Source organism: Leptinotarsa decemlineata, unplaced genomic scaffold (genome assembly GCF_025532065.1).
Source record: "Leptinotarsa decemlineata unplaced genomic scaffold, Ldec_3_MD MMD2_tig00026328_RagTag_RagTag, whole genome shotgun sequence".
NCBI lineage: Eukaryota > Metazoa > Arthropoda > Insecta > Coleoptera > Chrysomelidae > Leptinotarsa > Leptinotarsa decemlineata.
In genome coordinates this window covers 6,315,666-6,341,962 of record NW_027412688.1, presented here as the reverse complement: position 1 = coordinate 6,341,962, position 26,297 = coordinate 6,315,666, and the positions used below count along the sequence as shown (strand labels likewise).

At 34.7% G+C, this 26,297-nt stretch overlaps 1 protein-coding gene and 1 long non-coding RNA gene across 2 annotated transcripts; one reads left to right on the top strand and one right to left on the bottom strand.

The window, feature by feature from the left end:
* Positions 1–473: 473 nt before the first annotated feature.
* Positions 474–2,483, top strand: LOC141485513 (uncharacterized). Its single transcript, XR_012467257.1, has 3 exons — positions 474–1,644; positions 1,731–1,907; positions 2,321–2,483. It is a non-coding gene; the product is annotated as an uncharacterized lncRNA (long non-coding RNA).
* Positions 2,484–10,764: 8,281 nt separating this feature from the next.
* LOC141485560 (uncharacterized) lies at positions 10,765–11,223 on the bottom strand. The gene has a single exon (XM_074182415.1). It carries the CDS (start codon positions 11,221–11,223, stop codon positions 10,765–10,767), a length of 459 nt encoding a protein of 152 aa, XP_074038516.1.
* Positions 11,224–26,297: the final 15,074 nt, after the last annotated feature.

The window sequence follows — 26,297 nt, the reverse complement described above, 5'->3', positions numbered from 1 at the left end:
CGACAAATGTCGTCTTGCTCTGATAATCGAGCAGGACTACATCGGGCTTATTAGCTTGTATGAGTCTGAGGGTGGGGAACGAATAGTTCCAATAAATTCGGCACTTCTCGTTCACCCCAACGGATTGAATATCCTCCGGAGCGTAGGGCAACAACGGTGTTTCGTCAATACCATAAGAGTGTCGTAGATGGTAATATAGCACTCTAAGGGCCGCGTTATGTCGATGGATATAGGCCGAGACCGCATATGCTAGACATGCTGATAGCAAGTGCATTAGGGTCTCGGGCGCCTCGCGGCAGACCCTACACCTTGTAACGGGATAATTATCTACTTAAAAATATATAGTTCAAAATATTGATAATGAAATCAACTTCATGAGAAAAAAAAAATATATTATTCCGTATTCATATAAAATAAACATTTTACATTCAACAATTACAACATTATTGGACATATCCTCCGGACATCATGATTTTCCACGCCACTAGATGAATGTCAAAAATTAGGTGAGCCCATTATTTGTTTGGAATATATTCTTTCGTTTCGTATAGCCTTTCGTTATAGGATAAATTTGAGGTTGTAAGGATACAGGGAGCAGTTGACATAATTTGAGCTAGATTGTCCTCGGTTTTCGATGTGGATACCTGAAAGTAAATAACACTTCAAAATACATGTCTTACCAAGCCTAAATAACTAACTCTTACGGAAATAACTTTCCTTCTAATTGAAAATAACTATATTATTGTACTCACCTGTTATCTGACCGTCCAGTTGTAGTTTAGTTCCATAATCCTTCAGATTGTTTTCGTTGTACCATTTAGGTTAGCTTATTAGTGGTTCTGTTGACCCAGTTTCAGAAAATAAGATTCATCAAGTTAGATTATTAGTCGCGATCTGTGAAACAGTTGTCATCATAGGGCTCGTAAGACAACGTTTCTCTGTTCGCTGATGGAGGGCGCGAGAGGTACCGTTTCACGATTATTTATAAAAATTCATGTCAAGACGTGTCGAAAAGGAAATTATTTTTACTGTTTTTTGATTATTATATCAAATTGAATTCGTACTAAGTGTAGGTGAATAATTGACAGCTTGTTTAAATTAAACAATAGTGAACAAACATTATCAATCATCTTTCGCCATCTATGGGTCAGAGGGACTTAGAGGTTTTGTAATGGTAAATATACCTAAAAATTTTAGATGTCGATAGGTTTCAAATTATTGCCCTTTCTGTTTCACACACCTTTTCCGATAATTCAGTGATTTAACTTACCGACTTGGAAATGGAACGGAAGTCACGTATTTTACTCTTCACCGATTGGTTCACCCAACGCTGCTCATGACGTATAGGCATGCGCTTCAATAAGGAAACGATTTTCAAAATAGGCTTTAACGGATATAATTTCCCACTAGACTCCAAATCTCAATTTCCGGCCTACTCAGGACGGGAAGGAGAAACAGATCGACCTCGGTGTGTGTTCAGAAAGAACCATTTTGGAAAATCTGTCTATTAGACACCTCATAGAGGATTAATTTCCATAAGGTTTCATTTCAAGTGAAAAGGTGCCTGTTAGTTTCGTACTTATAGAGTATTGCTATTGTTTGGTTGTGGCCCTTTCACCCTGTTCAGGGATCAGAGAACCCCACGTGAGTACGCCATTTTTGTCAACCTTTTCCGTCCATTTGTGCTTTTTTTTGAGACGTTTTCTCATTTTCATTTTCTCCTATTATAGGGCGATCTACGTGTGATTAGTTCATAGACGATTTTGTTGAACCATTACGAGTTTGGAACTACTCAAATCAGTATTTTGGAAAAATACTGAAATCTCTTTGTGGAAACCGAAAAAGAAATACTTGTCTTCAGTATTTCTCCGGATTTTATTGTAAAAGAAACCCTTCTGAACTGGAAGGTAAGTTGCTCTAATTCAGACAGAGTGTACCTAAAGTGTCTTGTGTAAAATATTTGTTGTTTTCATTTGGTTTTTTTAGTATACGGTTACTAGACATTTGCCAATAAAAATATATAATATCATAGTAACGTTCTATCATAATTTATTTTATTTTTGTTATTGATTCTTCCGCTGGAAATCAGCGCATTAATTTTTACTTTCGATAATTTCAGTAGATTCTTGCCATGTTATCATATATATTAGTAAACTTTTGGTTTTTTATTGAAGGTAAAGAAAATAAAATATTACTTTTCATATCGATCACTGTTTTACGGTGTTGTCACATTAATTTAAAGTCATTAAGGATGCTACTTTTGTATTATGTACTTAGGATGATTTCAATAGATATCAATGAGGATTTTCTTTCTTTAAAGGGTTTTTTTTTTGGGGTACCGTTTTCCTGTAGGAAGAATTCACGCCAGATCAACAACCACTCTGGAACATTTTGACTACCAGTCTTGGCGGATTCTTTAGATTCAAGATTGTTGTTTGGACTTGGGGGCGGAGAAGACGCGCAAGTACCTACCTGAAACAATAAAAAAATTGACTATATTTTTTTTATATATCACTTACATTATCGTGATTAATAACTTACTGTTAATTGTGTAAAGCGGAAATTAAGTCGTGTTTTGATCCAGTTAATTATTTTTTCGTGATACTGCGTCTGCGCTCTGGGCCCACAGCAAATGACTTCGGAATCCTTGTAAAATATTCTTGAAGGTGACTTACCTGCGGCTTCACTTCCTGCTCTTTGTGTATTTAAGTTTAATTCATACGTAGCTGGCTCTATTTTTTTTATTGAGAAGTTTAAGGTAACTAGTAAGGAAACTTAGAAAGTTATCAACTCCGTTTGGCTTTAAGTATTGATTTGAATTTGTTTAAAACACATCGATTAAACCCATGGATGCTAAAAGTTTTTTTAACCTGTGCTAATTTTGTTTTTTTCCTCGCAAAGTAATTGAATTTTAAATTCACAAGTATTGAGATCATACTGTACAATTTATTTTCACGTTATCAATATACTGATCTATTGGAATGGTGGCTGGTCAATTTTATTTCTTTTCTCTTGGTAAGTTGGAGAATTGGTAAAGATATTAGTGAAATCTATTGGCATTCCAACTTACCTGGCGCCCAAATAAAAAAAAATATAATATACAACATCTGTAAACTCACTCCCGTCTCCTCTGTAGTGAACCGGTATGCCTTGACTGTCATCGTGACAGCCCACCAATCGCAACTTCAAGTATTGAGGTTACAACCTCGTGTCAGGAACCTCTATACCCATCACACGACTGCGGTTAACTAAGGTTTGGCCATAATGAACCCCTCAGTTTCCGACTCCAGCCCACTCGACCTGAGGAAAGCAAAATTCAGGCGCTTTGATAAGCCAAGCCCTAAAGGGAAATGCTCCAATTCCTGCTTTCTCATGGTCACGGACCATGCAGAGAAGAGGATCCCATCTCCTAACGACTTTACAGGTTATATCCCTGTATAATAATAAATATATGATACATCTCTATACGAGTTTGCATCCCAAATCGTCCGTTCCACGGTTTAATTCCCAAGACAACAGTAACGACCGAATCAATAAAAAAAAAGCCTCAATTATTTTTCGAAGTTTAAGACAATTACTTTATTCAATGAGCTGAATAACGTCAGATCATTTTCAAACAGGAAGTGGCCAGAATATAAGGAACAAAACAGGACCAAGATTGCATTATTAAGGGGATATACCTCATGTATTTCATCATATAAATACGTTACATGTATTATTGCCAAATATAAGATAATGCTTTTCTGCAGTGAACACAACACAATAATTTCTATTGCACAAAAACGATGCTCCTAGAATATGCAACATTTCTTTGGCCACGAAAAATAAACAAGGGTTAGTTGTGAAGTGAAGCTTCTACATCGATCAGCGAATTTTTGCTGTCCCCCATTTTGTGGAATTGATATAAAAATCAACCCTTGATGATCTATGGACGCTTGTTAGAAATTATAGGTTATCAAATGCTTTTCGGAGAAATCAATTTTTGTCTTCCCCATTTTGTGGAATCTACATTAAAATCAACGACGCTTGTTAGAAATTATAGGTTATCAACTGCTTGTCGAAAACTTCAACTTGCACTCACTGCACAAACGTCGTTAAATATTTCTTTTTTGCTATTTATATGTAACCGAAACAAAAATATGATAAATGTAGATACTTCATTTCAACGTTTCTAGAGATTCATTTGAATAAAATTCATTTCACTTTCCCATCAGCATAAAGTAGAAGCATTCAATACTATCCTTCACAGACTATTGTATATTCCACTTCAGAAATTAATTTTCGAAAGGAAATAAGTTCTATCAAATAAATTGCTGTTTACTTCGGTTACAAAGTAGATATCACTGACTCCATTCTTCCAAAAAAACTACGAAAACAAGCCATTATCCAGGTCTATCCAGTTTGAAAAACGATAAAAAGCGTCGTAGATTATTAACATACCAATGACATCGCTAGTTTTTTGATAAAAAAAGTCTTGGACGTGGCATGCGACGTTGACTTGTGGTTCTTGCCCAAAACTTCATATTGGCCAAACGGGGAGAAATTTTTCCCAGAGAATTAAAGAGCATATAAGTATTTTTTTGAATGGAAAGATCAATTCCACATTTGCAAACAATCTTTTTGAAGGGAAGGATGAGTTCAACCACAACTATGAAGTATTACATTTGAAAGAGAAAGTTTTGAAACTCAATCTTTTGGAGTGCTTAGAAATCAATATATTGGAGAATTCTGAAAATTCACCGAATGACAAAATAGAATTTAGTTATTTCCCTCTTTTCAATCTATTGTATAATATGGAAATTGGTACCTAATTAGTTTATCATCGGGGAATCATCAAGATGAATAAACCTCTGGAGAAGCCAGCAACTCGTGCTAGCGAAACGCGAGGATGCAGTTCAAAACTACGACGGCCATCAAACCCGAATGGAGATAGCCTTAACCTTAACCAATTTATAAGTTCATTATGTGTTCATTTTTAAATGATATTATTAGACAAACGTAAACAGATGCAATATATTACTCAACGTAATGTGGTATCTCTGATGATTTCTCTTCATTAAACTATCACGAATCAAAGTTTCAGAGCCTTCGATTCAAATATAAAGATAATAACTTGAAAAATTATTTTTTTAGGAATACTTCGAACGTTCTCATTTAACTTATTCATTTCCCAAATAAAACTGATTCTTTTTTATTGGAATATATAGTACACTGTTATTTATCAAATAAAAGTTAAAACTTGAACCTCTGGTGTAGAATCAATTCAAAAACGAGCACTTTTCCCCATCACCAGAACTTCAATACTCTTCTCGACGCGAGCTTTATCAATCAACTAATAGTTTTCTTCATCTCCGGAAGACGCCAAATCGGTTGGTGAAACGCGTGTCGAGGAGAGTATTTCAGTTCTGGTGACTAGAAAAAATACCTGTTTTTGGATAATATTTTTCAGATATAAATCTATATTTGTATTTAGAATCAAAGTAATTTAAGTTCCATGGCTTCCTGATATTTCCTTCGAAGAGGCAAGTTTTTGGTATAACAAAGCATCAGTGTTGTAACACTGGTGACATTTGTTGTTTCAAAAACTACACCTCAACGATTTGATCTCCACAAACTTTATTAGCGAAACATGGGATATATTTTTCAAATAAAGTTTGTGGAGATCAAATCGTTGAGGTGTAGTTTTTGAAATTACTATGGATCTCCATCAAGTAAAGGACGAATCAATCAGAAAAAGACATTTGTTGTGGTCAAATTTGTCATTTGGCTTTCGTTCTGAAGATAACATTTTCATAACAAAAATTTAAGCAGTTGTCACAAATAATCAAGAAGTAAAGTAATGAAGTAGGTTATGTTGAATACCTGATTTCTGAAACCCAGTTCCAAAAAAGTAATCTTCTTGTCGCGACACTTTTGCACAAGTTTCCAAAACGGTTTTTACAAAAAGTCCATCCGTCAGTTTTTTAGTTCCCACCAACTTCACTTTTTTCACGTGTATGACAGCTGGCTGGCAAAAAACAGTCAACAAAAACTTCGCGATATGCTCCAGATTGATATTCTTCTACACACTTGACATTTAAGCGAAAAGGCACATTGTTTACTGAACGCAATTTTTTTAATCGATTAATTTCATCGATTTGCGTGAATTTTTTGAGAGAAGCGAGCTTAGTTGTGTGCTTGCTCTGATCACATATGAACGCTGTGAAAGGTTCGTATTTCTACCGTTGTGGCGCTACTATCGCACCGCTTGTCCCCCTAATCAAGATGGCGATCACTGGTCGGTTGTTATTGGTGATGGGGATTGCTGTAGGCGGTCTCTAATGTTTTTTATTCCGCTGCTGCCTGATATGGGAGGTCTTATCCTTACTGTAAGTGATTTTTGAAATGTTTTCTTTTTGCTGGTCCTTTTAGGAAATAAAATATGAAACGAATGTTGATATCTTGTTCCTCGTTTCCAACAAGCAATGATTCTGCTTAATTTTATAACTATATTTAGGAATATTTCAGTATATCCTTTCTACAATAGTTTGCCGAAGGCGCCACACTAAGTGTTTATACAAATTAATAGGTTGCGAGTTATTGATTGGGGTTCAAACGAGTAATACCTACACTGCCTGTTCCGGGCGATGGACATGTTAAAACTGAATGAAATTCTTGAATGCTCTAATATCATTGTGAAATATTTTGAAATTAGCAAACACTTGTGGAAATTTTCACTTAAACAAATAGCCCTTTGAGGACCTATTTTTGGATGAAATGCGACATGGCGTTTAGCATTCATCATTTACATCGGTTGACATAATCTACGGTCGTAACTCAGATTGAATAAAAATCAATTGTGAATCAGAATAGTCATTTTAAATTCAGAAAGCGTCATTTGCAGGTAAATCAGAAAATTTCATGAGTTTCATTAGTTCAGGCTTCCATTGTTTAATATTATATGAAATGATTTGAAATTCCTAAGAGAACCAAGCTATTTTTTTTTTATTTTCAATTCGCATTGGTTCTTTTAGGAGTTTCAAATCATTTTATATAATATTCAATGACCTTCAAACAGAAAATGTCATCTAATTTTTTATTGAGATTTCAAAAGGATTTCCAACAAACATACGTGTAGACATATAAATTATATTTACATATATAATTATATTTATATATATATATATATATATATATATATATATATATATAAATTGGACAAAGTTAGCGACTGGAGAAATGTATGGTAAAATGGATTAACAGGGTCTCTCAGTCAAAAAATCAAAAATCAAACTCTGCTTTACTCTGCCAATCTTTCGCTTCTAATGGGAAGCTTCTTCATGGCAGTAAAAATGAGTGAAAAACAATAAATTGAAGATATAAATTGACGTAAAAGTTAACATGTATACAAACCCACAAAAAATAGTATACATGTTAACTTTTACGTCAATTTATATCTTCAATTTATTGTTTTTCACTCATTTTTACTGCCCATTAGAAGCGAAAGCTTGGCAAAGTAAAGCAGAGTTTGATTTTTGATGACGGGCAATCGATGTTTCAGAATGGCACTTGCTTCAATGCTCCTTCAGTATCAATCTGAATAACATCACAAAATGAAGCACTCAATTAATTCATAAAATTAGGACTTCATGTCACGAATGACAAATTTACTGATGTCCAGCGATGACAGTAGGTACTAACTTTTATTCGCTTATTGGATTCAATCCCAGCCATAGAAATCTTATTTAATTTGGAAGGGGTATATTTTTATGAGTTATTTATTTCTCAAAAATCTCCCCTAAAAATATACTCCTTTCAATTCTCAAACTTAGATATGGTTTACAAATGATAATTTGAGCAAATTTTTTTAACATAAAATTCCAGTGTAGGATAAAATAGAAGTATATAAGTTAAATAATGGTTCTTACCAGAAACTTTATATTGTCCAAACAGGAAGAATATTTTCTTAAAGAATAAAAGTTCATGGGAGTAGTTTCTGTAATGTGACATTTGCAAATAATTTTTTGGCAGAGGAGCATGACAATTAAAGAAAAAGGTTTGAAACTCAATCTTTGAAAATGCTTGGGAATTAATGAAGAAAAGAGAAATGAAACTTTTTATGTTTTTACCACTTTTATTTGTAACTAACATTACTACAGTTTCGTCCTATACGGACATTTTCAAAGTTATACAATAAACTTGGGAATTGATAGATTTGAGAATACTGAAAATTTAGATAATGATCGAATACAACTGAATTGTTCCCCACTGGTAAATTTGTTTTCTAATGTGGAAATTGGTAATCAGTTTATAGTATGTTCATTTACTAAGTTGTATAAATATATTTTATAATGTTTGAAAATTTTCCATCAGTTTATACCTATACTCAGGTAAAATTATCACCCATTGATTAAGTTATATAAAACATCAATCATGTAGAATTCAGTCAGTATTTCACACCCGGAAAAAGTGTGTGAAGTGTTTTTTGAATACCAAAAAAAATCAGTAATACCATAGTTTTAAAATTTCTAGAAGGACGCATTTTTTACGTTTAATAAAAAATATTGATCAAACAGATATCCAGAATGTATGATATGTATACTTAACAACCGTGGCTACAGAGCAACAACATAGTGATAAATCGAAATATTCATTAGGTGACTGTGGTAAAAAAAATTCATACAGAAAACACTCAGCGAAGTTCACAACCAATGAAAGAAAGATTTATCTTGAAACTCTTAGTCCAAAATGATTTTTTGACAAGAAATATTTATATAGAGTTGTTTGTAGACAGTTGACAATAATAATAATAATAATCGTCTTTATTATTTCCACATTCAAAAGAATACAATAAATATTAGATTTCAAAGTTCGCATATGGAGTTGTGTGCAGGTGATTATTATTATCAAACAAGATTACCCTCATAATATGCGTTCTGCTAACCAAGTTGACATTTTCAGAAGATGGCTGAAACTGTATAAGTAGTTTTTGTAATGTGACATTTGCAAATAATTTTTTGGCAGAGGAGCATGACATTTCATGACACTTCATGTCACTTCGTGACACGATAGTCGTGTCACGAAGTGTTCTGGCGATGCATTGAATTTATTGGAGCCTCTGGAGACACCCTACATTTTGTTTTATAAAAGAGAGGACATTGTTAGATCGAGATCTTCAGATGATGTGGTGCTGCAGGTTTTTCCGGGTTTCCCTGCAGCTGAAAAAGCAAATGCGCCACTGGAATCAATGAAATCGCCCCGGAGCGCGTTCATTTTATTTTTATCGTTGTTTTAATAAAATCTGTATAAGTTATCGAAACTTTTTTCATCCATAATAATAATGTATAAAAATGTTCACAAGGTGAACCTAACTCAAAATTAGTTTCACTACATAGTATTTTCTTCAGTTGAAGTGGGATATTGAACAGCGTTCTATTCATAATATAATTATATCTGTACTGTGAACTTTTATACAGAATCAGACTACAAAACTAGTTCAAGGATGTAGGCAAGTTTTACCGGAAATTGTATATATAAATGGGCCATTCACATTGCCTTTCTCACTTGCAAGTAGCCACAATCAGGTCAGTGCGTCTCGAATTGTAGTTTTTGTAAAACTAGTCCACTTATTACCAGCCTTACATAATTAAATTCTCGACTATTTTTTTTTATCCGAAATAGTACCTAATGACTTCGGCAGTTGCTTGAGCTATGAAAATGGACATTCGATGTATCGCGTGCTATATCGATGAGTGAAAATACGTAAATATAAAGGGGATTACAATAAGGACAACTTAACCAACATATTCGTGCTCTCAGGAGAACAACAACCAATATGCCAACAATGTAGACAGAGGCTAACAGTGAAACATATCTTGCTAAATTGTGTCCAATATGATGAAGCAAGACAACGATTTGAAATACCAAATTCTATGAAGGAATGTTTGAAAGATCATAATGAAAGTCTGGAGAGAATTATAAAATTTATGAAAGCTATTGGGCTATACTCAAAAATTTGAAGAAGAAATCAAATGTTGAACAAACTAATAGTAGAAGGCCAATGACCTCGTAGTCGACGCCTTTAAAGAAACAAAAAAAATAAGGGCTGGTAGATGTTGAAATGGAATAAAACAAGGTGTGTGTGAGGTATTAACAAAATTATTTTTTTACTTGAAAGGCGCATGTATGCCATTAAGTGTGGAATATGACATCATTCAAATGCCCGCCTCGGCTTCTTACGGTGGCACGGATACGAGTGGTCCAATTTTCAATGACTCTTCCGCATAGATCCGGCTGAATATGAGCGATGAACTGTGTTATGTTCACTTTTAGGGCATCGGTCGATTGTGGTTTATTCGCATAGAGCTGCGACTTCAAGAAACCCCACAGGAAAAAGTCTAGCGGGGTCAAATCGCATGACCTTGCTGGCCAATTCACATCACCACTGCGAGAGATAACCTTACCCTCAAATCGTTCATGCAAAATGTCAATTGTGGCGTTTTCTGTGTGGCACGTAGCGCCGTCCTGCTGGAACCACATGTCGTCTAGGTCCATATTGTTCAATTTGGGCCATAAGAAATTAGTTATCGTCGTTCTGTAGTGCTCGCTGTTGACGGTGACCTCCTCACTAACGTCGTTTTCAAAAAAGTACGGACCAATTACGCCGCCGGCCCAAAATCCACACCAAACGGTAATTTTTTGAGGATGCATTATCACCTGGTGAACCTCTCGTGGGTTGCTGTCGGTCCATATACGGCAATTTTGCTTGTTAACACAGCCATTCATTCAAAAATGCGCCTCGTCACTAAAGATGATTTTTCGGCCAAAATTGAGGTCCTCTTCCAAATGATTCGAAGCCCAGTCAGCGAACAAACGGCGTTGTCTATGGTCATGAACTTTAAGATCCTGGGTCAGTTGGATCTTGTACGGGTGTAGGCCCAAGTCCCGACGCAAAATTTGCCAAGTTGAAGTCTGCGAAAGGCCGAGTTCTTGTGCACGGCGAGGAATAAACTGCCTCGGGTTCTGCTGTACACTTTCACGGACCGCGGCGATGTTCTCGGCCGATCTTGCGTTCCTTGAACGTACGGGTGTTGGCTGTTTTTTCACTGAACCGGTCGTCTCAATTTTGGCCACCAAACGTTGAAGGGTCGACTGTGAAGGGCCACCACGTCTGCCGTAAAATGAGCGCAATGCGCGCAACGTTTGCGTTAACGAACACTCATTTTGATAATAAAGTTTTATCATTTAAACGTGCTGTTCACAAATTTACGTGTACAGAAAACCAAAACTGTGGATGTTCCCGAATATATAAAACAAATTCTATCAGATATTTAGGTGTCATGATCGACTAATTTCTACGCTGGAATGATCACATAGATCACATAGTGAAAAAACTCCGCAAACTGATTCGGAAATTTTACCAACTAAGAAGTATCCTAAGTAGAGATGTCATACTGACGGTGTACGGTGCCTTGGTGGAGTCGATGATTAGATACTGCATCACTACATAATCTTGATGTTATACAAAATACATTGATCAAAATCGCATTGAAAAAGGATAGAAGATATTCTACAGAGTTACTTTACGAACAAAGTGGTTTGTTCAAAGTCAGAAAATTATACGCTCATCAATGTTTATTATGGATTTGTAGGAACCCCATTAACAGCATTTCACATAAATATAATACGCGAATGACCTCTAACCAAGCAATTACCATACCACGCTGTAGATTGAGTCATAACCAGAAATTTGTGACATATTTTGGCCCGAAATTATACAATAAGCTACCACTCCATTTGAAGAATATTAATAATTATCATAAATTGAAGAAGGAATTGAAAGTTTTCATCAGAAATCATTATGATCAATTGCAGGATATCTTTGAAAATGTTTAAGCTAAATTACCTGCTCTCTCTTTCTCTCTTCTTATTTCCTCACTATAGCCATCATTCTCCAACTGCGGTTCTTAACCTAGTGAGGTGGATAGTATTATGTAACCAAACGACCTATTTTGGTTTTTTCTTTTTTTGTATTTATTTTATCATACATTATATAACACACCTTATATCAGTCTGTAGCCACGACACAAGCCTAGCTTAGGTGGCTACAGATTGTGTAATATATGGTTATATGATAAGACATTTGAATTGTAAATCGCACGGAAAACAAATCATGTAACTGAATAATTGATTGACATGAAAATTGAATAAATTCTCTCTCTCTGTTCAATCGTGTAACTTTCCATGATGATTTGGCATAAACAACTGAATAATAAACAAAATATTTTACAGATGTCACCAAAACAAAATGGCCGCTACTGGGCGCCAAAATCTACCCGCGCCAATTGAAAAACCCACTATTTATGAATTGATGTTGCAGGTCTAATGATATCACTGCCTCCACCAAAATGTATGCACGTTTGGAATTGGCTCCTTCGCCAAAATACCGGGAAGCTTTATTTAAAATTTTCAGGTAAATTCTGGGAAACTTCGCTAATTTGAATCATTCTGATTCTTTATATTTCTGATATATTCATATTCACCTTCACAAAGATGAGCAAACAGTCAGAAAATATCTTTTTCCACGTTCCAGAGAAAATATTATATTGTGTTGACACCCTTATTACTTATTATTGTTTGATTGTAATATGTTTTAACAGTGCGGTCGTAGAAAAGCCCCCACCCCATTTTGAACGGGACAAGATTTACGTAAAAAGGTATGATTTTTAGTTCGTTTCAATAAGAGATGGATTTTTTCAAACAAATATAAGAAATGGGTTTTGTTTGTTTTCATTCACCTACCACGCATAATTTCTCTAGTCTAGATACTCAGTTTTCAGGTTAGATTTTCATCGATTATAATAAAAGTCGCATTGATACGTTCATGAAAGAATTATTCAGCATTTCAAATGTACTGTTTAGTTTCTACATACTGTTTTTTTATGTTTCAAGTTATGAACACATGTTTTTACTTTCTTCTTTGAAACTTCTTACGTTCGTTTTATATAAGGTAAACCTTCCAAGTTCAAGGAAATTTAGACAATTTCAAATAATAGAATTTTCTACATTGACACAAAAAATTGTGGAATTCTGAATCAACCCATTTTAGTTCAATTTTTTTCATTTCACAGCAGGTAAGACATCATTTTTTGAACATCTCACTCTGAATGAAACTTGAACCAGAATAGACGTTTGTTGTTAGACATGAGTGACAGGGGTAGGAACATGAATATGCCTTATTGCCATGTCAGAACGTCATTCTGATGACCGCGAGCTATAGCGGGTGTTTCACAAATAAAGACCCCTAGTAAGCGAGGATCGATGCAGTATTGTTGGCTAGACAGACCGTGAGATGTGTGTTTGTATACAGAAATGCTATTATCAGACCAATTGTAAATAAATTCACAATTGAGGGCAAGATTTTCATTGTTCGGTGGGTATGTGTGAATAGTGTCTGTCAGAAGTTTCGAAAGCAATATTGTTGGGAAACTGGTATTCAAGAATTACAATTCTTCAGGTTTAATTTCACTAGTTCGGACTTCCATTGTCTAATATATAAAATGATTTGAAATCCCTGAAACAACTAAAAAAGAAGAATTAAAAATGAATAGCTGAAAATAACAATTATATTAAGCAAAAATAACCTGAAATGAAATAATAGTGAAATAAAATACAAGTAAAAATAGAACGATTGAACAAAAATAAAGAAATTAAAATTGAAATAAAAGTATAAAGTTAAGAGATTCCAAGCCACGTTAGTTCACGACGTAATAATAATAATAATCTGTATTTTCCATTAGAAATATACATGTATAGGAATCGTCAAATTTCACACATAAAATCATGAGCACACGCACTATAAATGTACATATATGTGTATATAAATTCATACATGTAAATTATTATTGAAGTAAGGATACATAAACAATATCTTAAGTAACAACAGTTCATAAGTAAAAAAGTCTCAATTTCAAAAATACATTTACAATCGTCATAAATTGAAAAAGAAAAAACTCGACCAAATTATAAAAACATTCTTGAATTAAAAATGTTTTCAACTCTCTACTAAATTCATAAACGGGGCGTGCCTCCTTCATGTATTTTGGCAGCTTATTAAAAATTATTTTCCCCATCACAGATGGCGAGTCTGATGAAATTTTGTACTTGCAATACGGAATATGAAAATTTGATTTTTGCCTCGTATTCACATTATGGACATTTGAGTTCACAAAAAACTTATCTTCATTCTTAAAAGTATATAAAGATAATTCAAAAATATAAAGACTTGCAAGAGTCATAACCCTAAACTGCCTGAATAAACTTCTACAAGAAAAAGTGCTGTAAACTCCAGCCAGTATTCCCAAAATCCGTTTCTGTATTATGAATACTTCAGATGCCAATGTAGAGTTACCCCACATGCATATGCCATATCTCAGCCTGGATGTAATCTGTGAGTGATATAAAGAAAGTAGTTGTTGATTCGTCAGGAAATTCCTTATATTTCTGAATAGAAAACACAAGGAATTTAATTTACCAATTAGGAGTTCAGAGTGTTTTCTCCAATTCAGGCCCGAATCGATAGTGACACCTAGAAATTTTGTTTCTTCTGAATTTTCGAGTATTATGTTGCCTGCTCTGATTCGCATATCAGGGCATTGTTTTTGGCGATTATTGAATCTTATCAGTTGCGTTTTATCGGCGTTGAGAAATAAAGAATTCATTCCACACCAATTGGTAATTTTCTGTACCACATTTTTACATTTGTCAGCTAAAACTTCTTCTGACTCGTCGCACACATCAGTGAAGTATCGTCCGCATACATCGTCACAAAAGTATCTCTCATGACTGTGTCCATTTCATTTATGTACAGCAAAAACAGTACCGGACCTAATACCGATACTTGTGGCACACCCATGAAAACATTTCGATTGTTAGTATCTACAATCGTCTTTGGGTGATGACTGGACTGATTCCTCCGAGAGATAACTATTTATGGTTCGTTCGAGTACTTTCACTTATCCCCGCTTTCCATTTTTCCGCTTCACTGGTTCAGTGATAGATGACCGTTTGGCGGGAGTTGGCCATTTTTCGCTTGATGATGGGTTTCCATATCTATGCTACGTATATCTACGCTAGCTTGGCTGAATACGTTGTTGGACAGCATGTATGCGGCTTCCTTGAATTTTCTTCTAAACCAAAGTTCCTCTTTGTGTATGATCTCAGCTTGGGACCACTCGATGTTGTGTTGATGGGTCCAAACATGGTCTGCTATTCCTGATTTGATGGTTTCCCCTCGCTGTGTGTGTTTCTTATGCTCGGCAATGCGAATATTCAATGGCCTCTTAGTTTCACCAATATAGGATTTTCCGCACTCAAAGGGTATCCGGTAAATGCAATTATTGGAATCGCAGTCCGCATTTGGTGGCCTGGTTTTCGTGAGGCTGCTACGGATAGTGTTACCAGATCTGAAGCAGGTTCTGATGTTGTACTTGGAACTAATTCCTCCTATCCTCTCCGATAATCCAGTGATGTAGGGAAGTGCAAGCACTGGTTGTGACGGCTTCTCTTCCTTGCGAGACTCCTGCTGTCTTTTAGCCAAAGTCTTTTCTACCATCGCTTTAAAGTAGTCATTCCGTTGAAGATCATTTTTGATGATGTCTACTTCCTTCTCAAGACCTTTCTTCGTATTACAGAGCCCGAAAAAACGATCTAATAGAGTCTTGATGTCAACTTGTATTTCAGGTTACTTTTGCTTAATATAATTGTTATTTTCAGCTATTCATTTTTAATTAGTAATTTTTTTTAGTTGTTTCAGGGATTTCAAATCATTTTATATATTAGACAATGGAAGTCCGAACAAGTGAAATTCATTATCATAGTGATAGTCATTTTTTAGATTTTCAAAGTATATTCAATCATTTTTTTAGTTTTAGTTCTGATTTATCTTCTTTTTTGTTATTCTGATCGTACTTAGTAAGCTACAGTTAGAATTTATTGTTTTGTCCCACTATAAACATGTATGTTTCTTGGGAATATACAGGGCTATTCAAATTCGTTTGTGTACATGGGGATCTCGTAAACGATGAGAGAGAGTGTCGGTTGAATTGTAGTAAAGTTATGTATTTCAATGATGTAAAGAAATCGAATATAGCTCTTTTGGTTCTGGAGATATACTGGAGAAACCAAAAAATCCCAAATTATATTTTTGCCAATATCTTTTTTATTCGCAGATATATTGAAAATCTGTCCACATTTTGCTATTGGCATTTGATGTGGGCTCTCAGAATATATCCATGAATCTTTTATACAAGGTGTCATCTGTCTTGGGCCACCCCCATCTTTGAATTTTTAAATACGGGCCTGTATTTTTTGTTGTAGTTTTTGGATCGTAGACGTTCACTTCATACTGAGAAATTAAATTTAATTTTATATTTCGGGATGTTTCGCTAACATTCGATTATAATTGTGTGAATTATTCCCTATTAAATTACGGCCCTGGAAATTAGTTGACTGAGTTGAATAAAAACATAATAGCAACTTTCTCGTCTCCCTTTGTGTGGTAGAGTTTTTTGAGAGTTTTTTTTTTTTCATTTTTAGGTACCTATTCATATTTTTTTCATTGTTCTGAGCGTTTTCTACAATGAACTTTGAATAAGAAAACCTTTTATGATTATTTGACACATATCTATATAAAAATATATTATATGTGTTTTGATAAGCAGAAAAAGAAATGATAGCTATAATAACATCCGAAACGAACAGTATAATTGTAATAAAAATTGAAATGAAGTAATTTATCTAGGTACTCAAAAAAATTATTGGCGCAATAAATGTTCGAATTGGAGTCCTTCCATTTCGAGACATGTTTAAACTCAGTTTTTCATATTATTTATTGCCCTTAATACAGTTATTTGCTACATTGTTGCGAAATCATTCAAAATCGTCAATCTCGAGTCTTCCACATTTTCTATCTCTCTGCCAGCGTAAATCCTATTTTTCAATGTCCCCCATAGAAAATAGTCCAAAATAGTAAGATCTGGTGATTTTGCAGACCATCTCATTGTCCCATTATTTGTTTCGAAATGGAAGGACTCCAATTAAAACATTTATTGCACAATGAATTTTTTTGTGTATATAAATTACTTACTTCATTTCAATTTTCATTATAATTATAGTGTTCGTTTCGGATGTTATTATTGCTACCATTTTTTTTCTGCTCATCAAAACACATATAATATATTTTTGTTGTAGATATGGTTCAGATAATCATAAAAGGTTTTCTTATTCGAAGTTCATTGTAGAAAACGCTCAGAGCAATGGAAAAATATGAATAGGTACCTAAAAATGAAAAAAAATTCTCTTAAAACTCTACGGTATATAGGGTGACATGAAAGTTGCTATTGTGTTTTTATTCAACTCAGTCAACCAATTTGCAGGGCCGTAATTTAAAAGGGAATAATTCACACAATTATAATCGAATATTAACGAAAAATCCCTATACATTTTTTGTGGCTCAACCCTCACCAATGACTCATACAAAATGTTACTTTTTTTCTCTTGACAAAATCAGCTGTAATGAGATCTATCCCGCTCCCTTCTATTCTATTATGTTTCTTTACTGTTGGAATATGTGGATATCCATCCATCTGACGGGATCAAGTGGCTCAAGGCGTTGAAGCCGATCTTTTGTAGTGAATATCAATAACCATATCTGTTTCTTCAATGCGTTTCATGTTATTTGCGTTCCATTGAATAAAAATACCTACCGGCATTATGTATAAATAGATGCATCTCTTATTTCACACTATGCGGACTTCAATTACTCCCGAACCAGGTAGAAATGCTTTGTATTTAGAACGTGAAACCTACGGCGACAAGGATCTGTGGCCAAGATACACACTGTCTTACATGTTTATGGATAACAGTTGGACTGAAATGTTCGTTGGATAATATAGAAAAAAAATTTGAACAAATTTGTATTATTCGATATAGTTGCCTTCGAAGACAATACAATGATTTTAGTGGTCATACAATTTTTCAATGCCATTCTTATAAAAAAAGTTATCATTTTTATCAAAATAGTCATCAGTTTCGACGATTAATAATAATATAATAATAATTTGAATTTCACTAGTTCGGACTTCCATCGTCTACTATATAAAATGATTTCAAATCCCTGAAACAACTAAAAAAGAAGAATTAAAAATGAGATAGCTGAAAATAATAATTATATTAACCAAAATAAACCTGAAATGAAATAATAGTGAAATAAAATACAAGTAAAAATAGAACAATTGAATAAATAAAAAAAATAAAGAGATTCCAAGTCACGTTAGTTCACGACGTTTCGATTGTTAGTATCTACAATCGTCTTCGGGTGGTGACTGGACTGATTCCTCCGAGAGATGACTATAGATCGTTTGAGTACTTTCACTTATCCCCGCTTTCCATTTTCCGCTTCACTGGTTCCGTGGGAGATGACCGTTTTGGCGGGAGTTGGCCATTTTTTGCTTGATGATGGGTTTCCATATGTTGCGTATTTCTACGTTGGCTTGGCTAAATACGTTGTTGGACAACATGTATGCGGCTTCCTTGAATTTTCTCCTAAACCAATGTTCCTCTCTGTGCAAGATCTCAGCTTGGGACCACTCGATGTTGTGTTGATGGGTCCAAACATGGTCTGCTATTCCTGATTTGCTGGTTTCCCCTCGTTGTGTGTGTTTCTTGTGCTTGGCAATGCGAACATTCAATGGCCTCTTAGTTTCACCAATATAGGATTTTCAGCATTCACAGGGTATCCGGTAAATGCAATTTTTGGAATCGCAGTCCGCGTTTGGTGGCCTGGTTTTCGTGAGGCTGCTACGGATAGTGTTACCGGATCTGAAGCAGGCTCTGATGTTGTAATTGGAACCAATTCTTCTCATCCTCTCCGATAATCCTCTGATGTAGGGAAGTGCAAGCACTGGTTGTGACGGCTTCTCTTCCTTGTGAGGCTCCTGCTGTCTTCTAGCCAAAGTCTTTTCTACCATCGCTTTGGAGTAGCCATTCCGTTGAAGATCATTTTTGATGATGTCTAGTTCCTTCTCGAGACCTTCCTTCGTATTATAGAGCCCAAAGGCACGGTCTAATAGAGTCTTGATGATTCGTTTTTTAGTCGATTGATGGTGGTTGGATTCGTGGTTCAGATACTGTCCCGTATGAGTGGGTTTTCGGTATACAGATGTTTCCCACTTAGTGTCGGTCCTCTTCACCAAAACGTCTAAGAATGGCAATTCGTTGTGGATTTCCTTCTCCATTGTGAAATTGATGAAAGGTCTCACGCTGTTGATGTGTTTCAGGAAGGCGTCTAGTTCAGTATCAACCTTATATCTCAACATATCTCAACCAGACACGCGGTTTCTTGTGGGCTTCTTCAATGGGCTTTCACAGTGATTTTTTCGCCAAAAAGCAATGCTTTATCGAGACGAAAATCCTTTTCATCCATTTTCTTCCAACTAATAAAAAAACTGCTTTACTCAAAATGTTCTATCTCACAAACTAATAGTCCTAGAGCTGTGAAATTTTTATACCTGTCTTCACAAAACCCTAAAGTGCCACACTTTCGAACTTCTTGAAAATGGCTTCAAAGTCGATGCCGAAACGAGGAACAACGCAAAACTTTGAGTGCGGTTCAATCCGAAATCCAGATGTTTAAATTTCTAACCGCGGAAACATATTCTATTTGTATAATTATCTGGTGAAGTTTCGAAGACTTTGTCCAACTTCACTGTCAAACCTACGATCAATTTGATATTATGCAAATTATATTGTTTTAGTTTGAATAGGTTACATAAAATAAATGGGTAATCTTCAAAACGTCACCAGATGATACATATTTATTTTATGGGCGAAATTTAATAAATTCAAGTTACCTACTGACAAATTAGATTTTTTCTCAAAAAGCTTATTTATCAAATGCAGTAATTTTTTTTCCTTTCTACATTACTACTTATTTTCAAATTTATTATTCTGATTGTTTTATCTGTAGAAGGTAACAAACCTAAATAAAAAACTATTTCAAATCTAAATTGTTCTTCTCAAAATGAACAAAATTAGTTTTCACGATATTTCTATTATCTTCGCATTATACAGAATATATCATTGAAGAATGTATATTAATACCCCCAGTCCGACCCCTATTAATATTATTTTAACGCAATATGATAAACAGCGTCGGCTGCCCCTATTGAAGTTTGTCGGAAGTCACTATTTTAATGGCTCGTTAGCGGTGTCCTCAAGAGGTATAGCGGGTAGAAATATCTCAGTGACTTAGTGGATGAATTGCAGCGCCACTTGTTTGAGACGACTATGTTGCTTTCTTTGATGTACCGGCATATTTTCATTCTTGAAATTTTTTCACTCTCAGACAATACCGAAAGGACTATAATAATAATATGGATTCAATACTAGTTAGCACCATCTGAGTGTTAGCCTACGAACTTTTGAACCCATCTAGTATACTTTTATGACAATTTGAAGAATCACTTTGTTACAATTATAAATCAATATTTCACAGTTATATAAAGATATCACATGCAAAGCTGCGAAAACGAAGAGTGTTTAGAATATAATCTCAGTACTTTGGTTACTTCAGCTACAACACTTTTTATAAAAGAGTTATTGGTAACTGAATAACTTCAAATTCATGACGTGTAAGTTGACTTGTAGTTCTTATCCAAAGCTTTATATTGGACAAACGGGTACAACCTTTTCCAAGGGAATGAAAGAGCATAAAAGTAGTTTTTCAAATATGAAATCCAATCTCACATTTTCAAACCAAAGGATTCAATCACGACTGTGGTATGTTACATTTGGAAGAGGAAGGTTTGAAACAATTTTTTTGGAATGCTTGAAAATCAATAGTTCAAAGAATTCGGTACATTCACTAAATGGCCAGATGAAATTGAATAATTCCTTGTTAAATTTGTTTTCTAATCAATTTGGAAATCAAGGTAGTACCAGGTTGGTTCATATACAAAGCTACGCTTACTCAAATGCTTCCGTTAGGTGGTCGCATTTGCAGATAGAATTATTGGCGTCATCTGTCGTTGGTAACTAGAACCAATGAGGAAATACAAATCTATTTATTTCAATCAGTTGATCAGTGATCCATATCAACTGACGATTGATGAATAAATCAGTACAAACAAGTTCTACTTGTCTCGTAACTTGAGGATGCAATAACTCAAATGTCGTTTGATTTTGTTAAATAATGTTATACATGCATTCAGCTTCGACTTACTCTGGCCAGATGGCACTATACCTCTCATTCCAATTGCTTTCTGCTTGCATATCTTTGATGCAATACCAAGCAATTCTGGATTAGATTTTATGCATACTTCTTTTCACTGATGCATGTAAAATACAGCTCCATGAATTGCAATACCCTATCGTCTGCCAGTAGAAAGACATTGAGGTTGAAATTTTGTCGGTATTGAGATTTTAGTGGCATCTGTTGACTGCTGATATGAAGAAAAACAATTTGGTTCCGCTTAAAATCACGTTTGAAAATCTTACAGAGCAGGATCTGATAAACCATGACTCTGGTCGTGAAAGCCTATGTTTTTATAAAATAATTTGTGGTTCCTAAGAAATTCTCTATTCATGAACTAATTGATGCCCTTCCTTTCGATGGAAGATTTTTTCATTGCAAAAGAAAATTATAGAAAAATATAGGCTCTACTCAGATACAGATATGAAGCATTCAATTTTTCTTCGTAATGAGTATTATAATCAAAATAATAATAACTTTAATAATCCCAAGAAACATGACACGTTTATAATGAAGGCAATGTAACACACACAGCGGCTAATGACTTTTTGCAACTTTCTGCAATCGCGCCAAACCATCAAAGTCCATAAAGAAGAGAACACAGACACTTTGGAGATTAAAATCGAAATTTCGACTATAATTGCGGATTAAAATCGAAATTTCGAATGTTTGGAGTACAAACTGAATAGGAAAAAGTGTATTTTGTCATATAAATGTATGAATACACTGACCCGTTACTTGATGAGAATATAATACTTATATAAAATATGTGACTTAATTAGCTTAAATACAATGTTTCAAGAGATTTGAGGTCTAGACTATTTCTCAGTACTTTGAAGTGGTGGATCAGAAATCCAAATTTTCTAATTATGAAATTCATGTGAACTGACAACTGTCAATGTTGATCCCGAGATATAAGTATTATATTAGCTTTTTTCAAAAGTTTCGTCCGTTTAAATGTCATCGTAGCTCTATATCTCAATATATATTCATTCTATTGTTTTGTGGGATATACTGATCAACAGAGAATCTTATACTCTATACATTGATGCTGTTAATTTTTTCCGCATTTTAATTTTTTCGCCCTTTTTCAGATTATTACTTTATTCAAATTGAACCAAGGCACTGCCGAAACAGCCTAAAAAATTAACCAGGCAATGATAGTGGCAATGATAGTGTAATGAACGCAGAGTGTAATGAACACAATGTTCGAAGTTGGTCCGTGAAATTTCGCTCCAGAGGTTTTAGCCCCAAAGTGGTCGATCTACAGTAATCGAGGACGAGGATTTGACGACCCTGGTGGAGCCTAACCCATCACAAAAAGTGCATGGAACGGCGGAAGAACTAGGGCTGAGCTCCCATGCGATTTTTGATGTTTCAAAATTTACCGGAAAGGTTAGAAAGCTAGAAAAATGGTGTCCCACGATTTAAACCATCGACAGTAATTGTCAGGTTTCTAGGTCTGTTCTTATTTGCTTCTGCGCAACCAAAAAGACCCTTTTTGAGATATAATCGTCACGTGTCATGACATCTCGCCAACCGACTACCATCTTTTCGAAAACCGGTAGAACCTTCGCCAATCAGGACCAGGAAAAAACGGCCTTCGTCGACTTCATCGAATTTAAAGCACACAATTTTTATGCTAACGGAATTATTCGACTTGTATTACGTTGTCAAAAGTGCACTAGTTCAAATGGCGCTTATTTCGATTCAGTAGAATAATTATTAATAAATTGATGGATGTAGACGGTTCTACATGGTAGGAAATCATAATGAAAAGAGAAATGAAGATTTCTATGTTTTTACCACTCTTATTTGTAACTAATGTTACCGTGACTGCAGTTTCGTCCTATACGGACATTTTCAAACTTATACAATAAACTAACAATGATTCATTACATTCGTCATTATATACCACCCCTGTAGGTACTAATAGAAATAGAGGTACTTGACTTGATTTACAGTTCACAATGCGGATGTGCCAATTTAAAAACCGGAGAGTAAATTAAATCGATTTGATCATTTAACAGGTTGCACCTGCAATGTTCATGCTTGTGAATTTCCAAGGATTCTAAATAATTGAGTTTGCAACCCTTTCTTAGTCCACTTTTAGCAGACATATTTATGAACAACTTGGAGACCACTATAGTAAACTCCGATCTGGGTAAAAAACATATTCATTTTTGGTACAGATATGTAGACGATATTCTCGCCTGTTTCAGAGGTTCTACACGACAGCTGAACCAATTTTATGACACTCATGAACAATCTCAATAGCGACACTCAGTTCACATTCGAAACAGAGAAAGAGAAACAGATAAATTTCTTAGACCTGGCCATTACACACAATCAGAATAAATTTGAGTTCAATGTTTTCAGAAAACCTAGCTATACAGACATCACAATCCCAAACGAGTCTTTCCATCCAGACAGTCATAAAATAGCAGCCTACAATTCAATGTTGCACAGAGCATTCTCACTGCCTTTGTCTGCAGACAATCTAGCTAGGGAAATTGATATAATTACACAGATATAGGTCATAATAATGGTTTCAACGCAGATACTATCCAGAAGTTAGTCAGGAAACAAAGTCGGAAATTCACTTACAGATTAATATACCCTCAGATCAAACAACCAGAAATCAAGAAATGGGTAACGCTAACATATTTTGGAAAAAGAACAGAAATAATCGCAGGTTTCTTCAGAAAAAACAATGTGGAAGTAGCATTCAGACCACATGCCAGGTTATCTCATTTCCTTTTCAATGCCAAAGATAAGGTCGACAAGTTGGAAAAATCTGGAGTTTATAAGCTTAAGTGTCCGTAGTGTAATAATGTTTATGTGGGACAATGTGGCCGAAATTTCCAAAAACGGAATGCTGAACATGAAAGGTCCTTCAGATTAGGAAAAGATTATTCGACGTTTTCAAACCATTCCTTGGCATGCAACCACAAGTTTCCGAATCTAAACGATACGGAAATTCTGCACTATGCAAGGAAGGGTTGCCATCTCAATTATTTAGAATCCTTGGAAATTCACAAGCATGAACATTGCGGGTGCAACCTGTTAAATGATCAAATCGATTTAATTTACTCTCCGGTGTTTAAATTGGCACATCCACATTGTGAACTGTGAATACAGGTACTCAATCAAGTCAAGTACCTCTATTTCTATTAGTACCTACAGGGGTGGTATATAATGGCGAATGTAATGAATTACATTACATTACATTACATTAATTTTATTCATCGTGATATCCACATAATTGAAATTACATGAATTTATCAGACTAGTCAATCAGTTCAAAATACAAAGGATGCACTTTAAGATAATTCGAGACTTACGCTATACTTCACTAATACATTCAATCTACATTATATCTAAAATTTAAAAAATGATTTATGTCATAAAAAGCATGACTTGCTAAAAATGTTTTAAGTTTGTTCTTAAAGTTTAAAATGTTTTTTGACTCTAGAGTTTTGTCTGTATCCAATATATGTCATCGAACTTGTTATAACATTTAACTCCTATGTGTTTGGGAGCATGTTGTACAATTTCTAAGCGTGAAAAAGGTTGGTGAATGTTTAATTTGTTTCGTGTATTATAAGAGTGTAAATGAGCGTTTTTTTTAATGTTTGATTATTTTCTTTGACATACATTATAAGTTGTAGAATATATAAACTTGGTAGTGTTAGAATATTTTCTTTTTTAAAAACCTCTTTACACGATGATGTTGGTGTCATTTTGTGCATGGCTCGTAATATTCGTTTCTGGACTGTAAAAACTCTATTGATATGTGTTGATAAACCCCAAAATATTAAGCAATATTGAATAGTTGACTGCACCAATCCATAATATACAAGCTTTAATACATTGGGTGATACTGTGTCTCTTATATTTCGGATTACATAACACAGAGAACTTAGTTTTGTGGTTACTGTATTCACGTGTGTTTCCCAAGTGAGCTTTGGATCTAATGTTACCCCCAGGAATTTCATTTTATCAGCGACTTCAATAGATTTGTTCTCAATATGTAAATGAGGATTGGAATCAAATGTCATATTTTTTGGTAGAAATCGCATATATCTCGTGTTTTTTCTGCATTCAATGTTAGGCCATTTTCTTTACAGTATTTACTAAATTCGGTGGATGCTTTATTGCAGTTCTCAATGAGTTGTTCATACTGAGGATGTGTTAGTATAAAATTTGTGTCATCTGCATATTCTATGATTCTATCAAGAGTACCACATGTTCTGTTAATATCACTGATAAAAATGATAAAAAACAGAGGCCCGAGTACCGAACCCTGAATCACTCCTCTAGAGGTTTTCATTGACTTGGACAGTTCAGTATTGAGAATAATCGTTTGAGATCGATTTGAAAGATATGATTCTGCCCAATTATGTGGTTTACCTCGTATCCCCACACCTTTCATTTTCATGAGTAGTAGTTTATGAGTCAAATGCACAACTCAGATCATAAAAAAGACCAATAGTGTTTTGTTTTCCGTTGAACGCCTCGTAAATAAAATCCAATCCATCTCCAATGGCTCCGGTGGTAGACTTACTTTTTCTGAACCCATTTTGAATTTCTGGTAGTAGATGAAATCGTTCAAGATAGTTAGTCAATCGTTCGGAATATGCTGATTCAAATATTTTAGCGATGTGACTTGGCATGCAGATCAGACGATAGTTGGTCAAGTCACTTGCCGATCCTTTATTTATAAAGACTGGTATTTCTTTAGATTCCTTAATATTCGGGAACTCACCTGCAGTGAAGGATTCGTTGATTAAATAGGACAAGGGCTCAGCGATGTATCCAGCAACACATTTTATGACTTTGCCACTTACCTCGTCGATACCTTCCGCTGGTTTTGATGTGGTTTTTTATAAGAGTGATTACCCCTGTTGGTGTTGTTGGAGGAAGAAAGAAGCTCATGTGAAATTTATTAATTTCCATATGATAGTTGGGAATTGCATTATTATTTTGATTCTTTTCTATAAAATAT

What these genes read in the sequence shown, in the direction of transcription:
- LOC141485560 (XM_074182415.1), bottom strand. Translation starts at nt 11,223, where the DNA reads ATGATAAAACTTTATTATCAAAATGAGTGTTCGTTAACGCAAACGTTG.